This window comes from Leucoraja erinacea, chromosome 23 (assembly GCF_028641065.1).
Source record: "Leucoraja erinacea ecotype New England chromosome 23, Leri_hhj_1, whole genome shotgun sequence".
In the NCBI taxonomy this organism is placed as follows: domain Eukaryota; kingdom Metazoa; phylum Chordata; class Chondrichthyes; order Rajiformes; family Rajidae; genus Leucoraja; species Leucoraja erinaceus.
The window spans coordinates 30,262,413-30,272,517 of NC_073399.1; the positions used below are offsets into that span (position 1 = coordinate 30,262,413).

Consider the following 10,105-nt stretch of genomic DNA (forward strand, 5'->3'; position numbering starts at 1 on the left):
TGCCCTCCTCTCCACCACCGCCGCCGCCGCCGCCGCCACTCAGCGCACGTTAGCGGCTTTCCAGAATCTTCATCCCCCCACACCCGCACCGGCCAGAAGTCCCACCCTCCCTCGCTGACCATTGGCCGCCTGCTGGTGGTCGGACGCAGGTGATTGGCCCCGTGTGGTGTCTGTCTTGTGTCCCAGCCCCCTCCTGTACGTGCTGACGTCAACGGGTGTGACGGGAGGACGTGATGAGCGGCGGGCGGCGGGCAGACGGTAGACGGTTCGTGTTCGGTGTCGCCGCCGGCGTTGGGTCCGGGTCGCTGGAGGTCCTTGTCCCCGAGGTTGGCTCTGCCTGTGGCATCTAGGGATGGCGGGCGGGGGAGAGAGGGAGTGGGATGTTACCGGCCGCTTCCCTCTCAGCGGAGAACGGCCTCGGATACGTGAAGCGTTGTGAAGAGATGGTCAGGGCGGGAACTCACACACAACAGCAGAGCTCACACCTAACATAATAAGCGAGTTCGGTATTCCGAAAAAAACAAGGAATCTTGGGCTTTGTCAAAGGTCATTCACCATAAAGAAAAAGAAAACAATGCCCTGGCTGAAGAAACTATAAATTCATATCTTTATTTATAATTTATGTAAAATATATTTCATCTGAGGAACCGGGTCATGTTATAGGAAAATAAATAACAAAGATAATAGTTTCTGAGTCGAGTTTCACTATTCTGCTAATTTCAAGGCAATGGAATTCTTCAGCCTCATCTATGAATACGAATGAGCAATGGGATTCTCGCTTCCAGAGAGACTCCCATAAATGGTCAACTCCTCAACCCTCCGAAGGAACAGGTAGCAGGAGAGCGGGATGTAACAGAGATAGAAGGGGGGCAGGTGCGAGTGGGAGACGGGAGAACGCGCATACAGACCCATGTCGGCCAACACGCCCCCACCCCCCCCCCCCGCCAGCAAAAGCCGAGCACCACTCAAAGAGGATACACATAAAGCGCCGCAGCAACTCAGCTGCCTCTTCCCCGCGCCGACTGCAAGCCTGACCCGACACCTCCGGCCGCCCAGGAGGGGACAGGGACGGCCCAAGAGCAACTCAACCCCACCAAGGACAAGCACGATCTAGCTCATTCACCAAAGCATAAAGCAATAAAAACGACAAAATAATAGACAATAGGTGCAGGAGTAGACCATTCGCCCCTTCGAGCCAGCACCGCCATTCAATGCGATCATGGCTGATCATTCCTGTCTTCTCCCCATATCCCCAGACTCCGCTACTTTTAAGAGCCCTATCTAGCTCTCTCTTGAGAGCATCCAGAGAACCTGCCATCACCGCCCTCTGAGGCACAGACTCACCACTCTCTGAGAGAAAAAGTGTTTCCTCGTCTCTGTTCTAAATGGCTTACTCCTTATTCTTAAACTGTGGCCCCTGGTTCTGGTCTCCCCCAACATCAGGACCACGTTTCCTGCCTCTAGCGTGTCCGAGCCCTTAACAATCTTATATGTTTCAATGAGATCCCTCTCATCATTCTAAATCCCAGAGTGTACAAGCCCAAATGCTCCATTCTCTCAGCATATGACAGTCATGCCATCCTGGGAATTAACCTTGTAAACCTACACTGCACTCCCTCAATAGCAAGAATGTCCTTCCTCAAATTAGGGGACCAAAACTGCATACAATACTCCAGGTGTGGTCTCACTAGGGCTCTGTACAACTGCAGAAGGACCTCTTTGCTCCTATATTCGATTCCTCTTGTTATAAAGGTCAACATGCCATTCGCTTACTTCACTGCCTGCTGTACCTGCTTGCTTACTTTCATAGACTGATATCCAAGGATCCCCAGATCCCGTTGTACTTCCCCTTTTCCCAACTTGACGCCATTTACATAGTAATCAGCCTTCCTGTTTGTACTACCAAAGTGGATAGCCTCACATTTATCTGCATTAAACTTCATCTGCCATGCATCTGCCCACTCCCCCAACCTATCCATGTCACCCTGCATTCTCGTAGCATCCTCCTCACAGTTCACACTGCCACCCAGCTTTGTGCCATTTGCAAATTTGCTAATGTTACTTTGAATCCCTTCCTGCAAATCATTGATGTATATTGTAAATAGCTGCAGTCCCAGCACCGAGCCTTGCGGTACCCCACTAGTCACTGTCTGCCATTCTGAAAGGGACCCGTTAATCCCTACTCTTTGTTTCCTGTCTGCCAACCACTTCTCCATCCATGTCAGCACTCTACCCCCAATACCATGTGCCCTAATTTTGCCCACTAATCTCCTGTGCGGGACTTTATCAAATGCTTTCTGAAAGTCCAGGTACACTACATCCACTGGCTCTCCTTTGCCCATTTTCCTAGTTACATCTTCAAAAAATTCCAGAAGATTAGTCGAGCATGATTTCCCCTTCGTAAACCCATGCTGACTTGGACCGATCCTGTTACTGCTATCCAAATGTTCGGCTATCTCATCTTTTATCTAAGCTTTTACCAAAGGAACAATAAATACAACTAATTCATAATTTGCAAGCAGTATTTTCTTGCCTAGAAGAATCAAAGCTGGAAAAAACAGAAGAAATTAAGGTGTAAATGTACACAGCTCCACTGCTTTCCAGCAATGTTTGTGCAGTGGCCTTTGACCTGGGCACGCGCAGTCAGAATACCGAACTCACTTATACATGCACATGGCGCTCACATACACATCAGACTTTCCACCCACATTAGTTCATACTGCAGCGCTCACATCTAACACATGCACGTGGCGCTCACACATCAGCATTCACATTCAAACACTTTTATAATTTTTTTCCTCATACTCCAATTCTTTGTATACTCCAAATCTGACCAGGTGTGTATCTTCATGACCATTGCCTGTCATTTTTCACCCAAGGTGACAGATTGGATGTTCACTCAGTTGGTCTATGTTCCAGAAATCCCTTTACAAATTTTAAACTTTCTACATCTTCAGAATCAAATTTTACAACATTTTACAAAGCATTCTCTGGGTGTTATCAACATTTGAATGATTAATACTGCGAATTACTTCTATACTTTAATCTTTGAGATATATAATTACACATTCCTTTTGCATCTATAGGTACTTGATCCTCAATATGGCTTATACATTTGGCCAAGCTCAGTAGTTCTGGCGCAATATGTGTGGTTTTACAAAAACGCTGTAAAAGGAAAGACCATTTTAGAGGTAAAACAGATGAATAATCAAAATCAATAGTCAAAAGTAGATGCTGCCTGACCTGCTGAATATTTCCAACATTGTTTTTATACAATGTAATTTAATTTGATAATGCAGCAAATTTGAATTCATAGACCTTGGATATGTTCATTAAATATAGAACTGGTGAGGAAAAATAAGTGACCTCTGGTGAAAACCAAACTGCTTTCTTAAGAGTAAAGTGTGAACTTTTGAAGTTTCTGCTAAGTTTAGCTAAATTGATTATGATCTGTTTAAGAAATCAAAGTAAATGTTGTTTTCATTAAGAGCTATCAATTGCAGGGAGGTGGGCATCATGGTGAAGAAAGCAACAAGCTAACCATTCAGAGGCATAGGTATTGAGCATAAGAGATTGGACATGTTTAATTTGTCCTTCTCAACTTGTACCCTCCCTTCCGCATGGAAGTGTGCCAATGTTACTCCACTGCATAAGGGAGGCGACCCACACGATATTAACAATTACCGCCCCATCTCAATTGTCAACTCGGTAGCTAAAATCCTCGAGAAACTAGTGTTCAACCAGCTATCACATTATGTCTCAACTTTCAACATTCTAGCTCCATGCCAGTCTGGGTTCAGACCTAATCACTCCACAACTACAGCTCTGTTAAAACTCACCAGCGATGTGTTCACTGCTTCTGAGGATGGTAAACTCACCGGTACCATCTTTCTTGATCTAACCAAGGCCTTTGATGTTGTTGACCACTACCTACTGCTTGATAAACTTTACTCTATTGGTCTTTCTCAAAACAATCTACTGTGGTTTAACTCATACCTTCATAACAGACGCCAATGCATCACCTTTAATGGAAGTCAATCCAATTCCTTAATTGTTGAGAAGGGGGTCCTGCAAGGTTCGTCTTTGGGACCACTCCTTTTCTCTATTTTCATAAACGACCTCCCTAATATCTGTTCTGACTGTCAAATACAACTATATGCCGATGATGCAGTGCTGTGTACATCTAGTACTAACAATTCTGAAATTGAAAGAACCCTTCAATCAGATCTTACTTCTGTTCAGAAATGGCTATTATTTAACAAATTAATTTTAAATAAAAATAAATCATGCAGTATGTTATTTGGTACCAGACAAGGCCTTGGTAATTCTGTAGATCTGACTATATCATTTAATGAAGGATCACCATTAGAACAAGTATTGAACTTCAAATATCTTGGTGGTTGGCTCGACCCAACGCTTTCATTTACGCAGCATAGTGAGACGATTACTAAAAAACTCAGCAGTAATCTAGCTATTCTTTACCGCCATATAAATTGTTTCACCTTTCAGATGAGAAAAATAATTGTCTCTTAATTATTACTACCAACACTGGATTATGCTGATATTGTCTATCAGAATACATTTGATACACATCTTCAACCCCTCAATGTAGTTTATAATAGTCTTTGCAGATTTATTTTAAGGTGTCCATATATAACTCACCATTGTTCTATGTACGAAACTCTAAACTGGTTATCCCCCCACGCTCGAAGATGCTATCACGGGTTCCAGTTCATCTTTAAATGCATCCATCTCAATTACCCATCTTATTTAAAACAAGACCTATTACCATACACACCCTCATATTCACTAAGACATATTCAGCAACCCTTCTTTTTCATTCCAAGAACTAACAAAGAAATTGGGAGACGTGCATTTAAATTCAAAGCTCCTTCTGACTGGAACACTCTGCCTAGTACCATAAGAACTATTAGCTCATTTTGTCTATTTAAAAATACACTTTTACCCTTCCTTATAAAACCATGTACCTGTTTCTAGTATTAGAGTCTTCGAGCTCCTTTATCTAGCTTGCTCTGTGTGTGATCATTTGGCATAACTATTGTATATGCATGGCCATTACACTTATGTATTATTGTATTGCATAGTGTAACAAGGTCTTATATTGTATTATGTCACAATATCATGAAATAATATATCATGTAATAATGTTGATAGTATGTATTAACGTACGATGTATGATAGGTGGTATATGGTATTATGCATCAACATTATGCTGTAACACATAACTATTGTTATTATTGGATATGTAAAGCCAATTAATAATTGTTATAAACTATAACAAGTGGGGATGGAGGGGTTTTGGGATTGGTGTGTGGGAAGGAGGGTCAATGAGAGCCTCTATGTATGTTATGTCTTGTGCTGTATGTTCTATGTTGGACCCCCTCGAAAACGAGATGACTGTCCATCTCAAGGGGTTATCCATGAATAAACTTGTTTCAACATCATTTAATAACTGCAAGGCAAAGATCATGTCACACTTGGAATAGTGTGCTATTCTGCTCACTACAATGTAGAAATGATGTGGTGATGCTGAAAATGGGGCTGAAGAGATTCACCAGATTGTTTTCTGGAATTGAGGGCTTTAGTTATAAGGTATCTTGGTCAAATTGAATACGTTTAATGATGTTTAACTCTGATTCTAATATTCTCCATGGGAATCGGAGATGTCCTCATTCTTCAGGGAACGGGGGTTCCCCTCTTCTACTATAGATGAGGCTCTCACCAGGGTCTCCTCTATACCCCGTAACTCTGCTCTCAACCCCCATCCCCCCCCACCCCCACTCATAACAAGGGCCAGGTCCCTCTTGTCCTCACCTTCCACCCTACCAGCCGTCATATACAACAAATAATCCTCCAACATTTTTGCCACCAACGGGATCCCACCACTGGCCACATCTTCCCATCTCCTCCCGTCTGCTTTCCGCAGAGACCGCTCCCTCGGTAACTCCCTGGTCAATTCGTCCCTTCTCACCCAAAACACCCCATTTCCTGGCACTTTCCCTTGCAGCCGCAGGAAATGCAACACTTGTCGCTTTACCTCCATTCAAGGACCCAAGCAGTCTTTCCAGGTGCGACAGAGGTTCTCCTACACCTCTTCCAACCTCATCTATTGCATCCGCTGCTTTACATCAGTGAGACCAAGCGAAGGCTTGGCGATCGCTTCGCCCAATACCACCGCTCGGTTCATAATAACCAACCTGATTTCCCGGTGGCTCAGCACTTCAACTCCCCCTCTCATTCCGAATCCGATCTTTCTGTCCTGGGCCTCCTCCGCTGCGAGAGTGAGGCCCACCATAAATTGGAGGAGCAGCACCTCATATTTCGCTTGGGCTGTTTACACCCCAGCGGTATGAACATTGACTTCTCCAATTTCAGGTAGTCCCTGCTTTTTCCTCCCCTTCCCAGCTCTCCCCAAGCCCACTGTCTCCACTTCTTCCTTTCTTCTTCCCGCCACCCTCACATCAGTCTGAAGAAGGGTCTCGACCTGAAACGTTGCCTATTTTTTTTCACTCCATGGATGCCGCCTCTCCCGCTGAGTTTCTCCAGCATTTTTGTCTACCTTCGATTTTCCAGCATCTGTAGTTCCTTCTTAACCCTAATATTCTCCATCATTGTTTTTCATCTAGATTGGAGCTGGTGCAAGCCTACCTGGTATTGTTGTAGCAAAATGTGGAGCTAGAGTAATTTTATCAGATTGTGCAGAGTTTCAGAATTGCTTGGATAACTGTCGACAAAGCTGCCAGATCAATAATCTTGAAGATGTGCCTGTCATCGGTCTAACCTGGGGCCAGATATCTCCTAATCTGGTGCACTTGCCACAAATAGACATAATTCTGGGATCTGACGTGTTTTATGAACCTGAAGGTAAAGTTTACAAAAATTCCATTTTATATAACCACCAATAATTAACATTCGAAAATAATAGTGCTTATGGTGTCAGATTTGATATTATTTATAATAGCAGAAGGGAGATAAGCTCTGCATTGACTAACTGTAATAACTGCTAAATAAAGGCATTCCTTGGTGCTTTAGAAGGAAAAGAATGTAATGGGAGCTGACTGAAAGGATATGATAGTGTTAAAACAGCTGAAATGGAATTAGAAGTTAATGTAGTTTGCAGACCAGAATTACATTTCTTCCCCTCAACCTATTTGCCTTATCTTCCATTGTTTCTAAAGCAGTACATCTCAGTGATGAAATAAGAATGAGCTGTGGATATTCACTCATAAATATAGAAATGGGTCGACATGCACAATACTGTTTTCTTGCTGAAACGCCAGTAATTATGTATGTAGTGAACATGGTTGAAATGGTTGTTTACAGGCTACAGTGCCATTTTTATGCTATCCTACAAGAGTAAACACATGCAATCAGTTTACGTTGTGTAAATAATCTAGACTTTTAGCCAGTAAGCTGAATGATTGGTGTGGATTTCAGTAACATTAAGCATTTTGCTTTTTTGCCTAATTTATAAAATCCAATAGGCCTGTTGTGACCTATTCTCTCCTGTTTAGGTGAAACCTTTAAGATGATGAACCCCCAAAATTTGTGCCTAGTCTTACTGTTAAACTTTTAGATTTAAGGCTATCATTATGAATAGACAAAATGTGTGAAATGTATAGCTTTCAAATAAATACTCTTTGATCTACCAATAGACTTTGAGGATATATTAACAACTATTTTCTACTTGATGCAAAAAAATCCACATGCACTTTTCTGGACTACTTATCAGGAACGAAGGTACATTTAAATTGTTTTGTTTGTAGCTGCTGAATGTTTGATACTTGTATGCAAATATATGACTATTTCCAATGACAAATGGTAGAGTTGAAATGAATAGCAAACCATATTTCATATAAATTACTTGTTGACTGACATTTGTGACTTCCGTGATTCAGAAGAAAATTATTCTTCCATTTCTTTTGCTCTGTTACGTCATCTGCCAGTCTATTGGGGAGTTTGTCTTTTGTCATTCAGTTTACTACTCGTTCTGTAACATAGTACTGCTAGGAAGAAAAACTTGCATTTATACAGTGCATTTCTTATATATTTAACAATGCTACAATTTATGTAAAATGCTGGAGTAACTCAGCAGGTCAGGCAACATTTGTGGAGAACCTAGATAGGTGATGTTTCAGGTCAGAGTCTTAAGGGTACCGACCCAAAATGTCATCTATCCATGTTCTCCACAGTTGCTGCATGACCTGCTGAGTTACTCCAGCACTATTTTTTTGTTACTCAGTTCCCTCTTTCCACATGCTAAAATGCTACTTTGACTAGCTGCATTATGCAAACTATGACATTATGAGCATTTGTGACCATATGGAATGCTGTAATATCTTAATTCTCAAAATGTTTTTTTACAACAGCTTCAATTCATTCAATAATATCATTGCTATATTTTTACATTACCTCCACTAGTACCACTCTAAACCTATCCTCCTCACCCACTTCAACCTTTCTGCTTAATCCTACAAAGTTTAGCAACCTTTATCATTAATGATTGGATATTTACAACTCTTTGGTAGAAAATTATTATAATACTTTAAATGGAGCAATTTCACCACACAGTAGTCTGAGGTTTAGTTTTAGATTTTCAAGCCAGGATAAATGGTTTCCAATGCCCTCTAATTGCACAGAAGGGAATCTAACTTTAGTTTAAAGGTACAGCATCACAACAGGCCTTCCTGCCTTCTCCCCATATCCCGTGATTCCGCTATCTTTAAGAGCTCTATCTAGCTGTCTCTTGAAAGCATCCAGAGAATTGGCCTCCACTGCCTTCAGAGGCAGACAATTCCACAGATTCATAACTCTCCGGGTGAAAAGGTTTTTCCTCATCTCCATTCTAAATGGCCTAGCTCTTATTCTTAAACTGTGGCCCTTGGTTCTGGACTCCCCCAAGGTCAGGAACATGTTTCCTGCCTCTAGTGTGTCCAAGCCCTTAATAATCTTAGATGTTTCACGCAGTCACAAAGGGAACATACAAACTCTGTAGACAACACCAGTAATCAGATTTACATCAGTATTTTACCTGCTGGTCTTGTTCTTCATCAATGATCTCAATTATTCATTCTGTACCTTGCAACTCAGTTTAATTAGGATAGCCCATTCCCAGCTTCCATTCTAAGCCAGGTCTGATATTAATTACTCCAATAGCAACTGCTCCTTAATCTTTATATTTAACCACAAACAAATGGACAAAAGATTTAACAGGGAGAATATTATTAAAACTCCATCTTTAACAATTCTTTGTTGTTTGGATTTTGTTCCAGTGCCAATTGGTCTATTGAAGCATTACTATACAAGTGGAACTTGAAGTGCATTCACATCCCACTGGAAACATTTAGTGCAGATGAAGAACACCTTGCTGGATCGACTCTACCTGGGAGTCACACTGTTCACATGATGGTTATTACTTTAAAAACAAATATTACCTCAGTGACCTAAAGCTGCACCAATAACTTCTTTGTATTATAGAGGACTGCAGTTTCTACCTCGGACAACTATTTTCATGGGGTCCTTATCAAAGGAAAAGATCTCTTCAATATTTATCAAATTAAAAGGATGAAAAAGTGAATTTCATTTCTTGCTTTTTGTCCATCTCAGATCAAAGCTGAACATTCAATAATTATCTTCAGATAATTAAACAGATAATACAACTTGAGTGTACTACTTATTTTGCCTTGAAGTTGCAGGAACAATAATCAAATGATATGGATTAAAATATTTAGAGTATCTCACCAGATGACTTTGCCATCATGTGTTCTTATTTTGCATTGGCTGCATTTTATCATCAATCTTGCTCCATTTCAATCTCAGGCATGTTGGGAACTACCACTGTTGCCCCAGAGCTCTATTTACATGCAACAACTCGGCAGAAATGTCAGACAATACATTGGATGGGGAGGCTTACAGCATAAACGGTAATGAAGCTCTATAATTGTTCTTTCCGGGGGGGAGGGGGGGGGGGGGGGGGGGGGGGGGGGGGGGGGGGGGAGGGGATAGCACTCCCCCACCCCCTGACATCCCTTCCTCTGGCTTCATTTCACTCATCTACCCTTGTCGAGCCTTTTTTCAACTATCT

The 10,105-nt window shown here is 41.8% G+C and overlaps 1 protein-coding gene across 2 annotated transcripts; it reads left to right on the top strand.

Moving 5' to 3' along the window:
* Positions 1–177: 177 nt before the first annotated feature.
* On the top strand, positions 178–9,764 carry LOC129708444 (histone-arginine methyltransferase METTL23-like). Of its 2 annotated transcripts, XM_055654219.1 has the most exons (5): positions 178–326; positions 3,087–3,191; positions 6,648–6,885; positions 7,677–7,761; positions 9,294–9,764. In XM_055654219.1, the coding sequence occupies exons 1-5, from the start codon at positions 234–236 to the stop codon at positions 9,466–9,468; spliced, it is 696 nt and encodes a 231-aa protein (XP_055510194.1). In that variant the 5' UTR covers positions 178–233; the 3' UTR covers positions 9,469–9,764. The 2 variants fall into 2 exon arrangements, with proteins under 2 accessions (XP_055510194.1, XP_055510195.1); XM_055654220.1 differs by lacking the exon at positions 3,087–3,191 and having other exon boundaries at positions 185–326.
* The last annotated feature ends 341 nt before the right edge of the window (positions 9,765–10,105 follow it).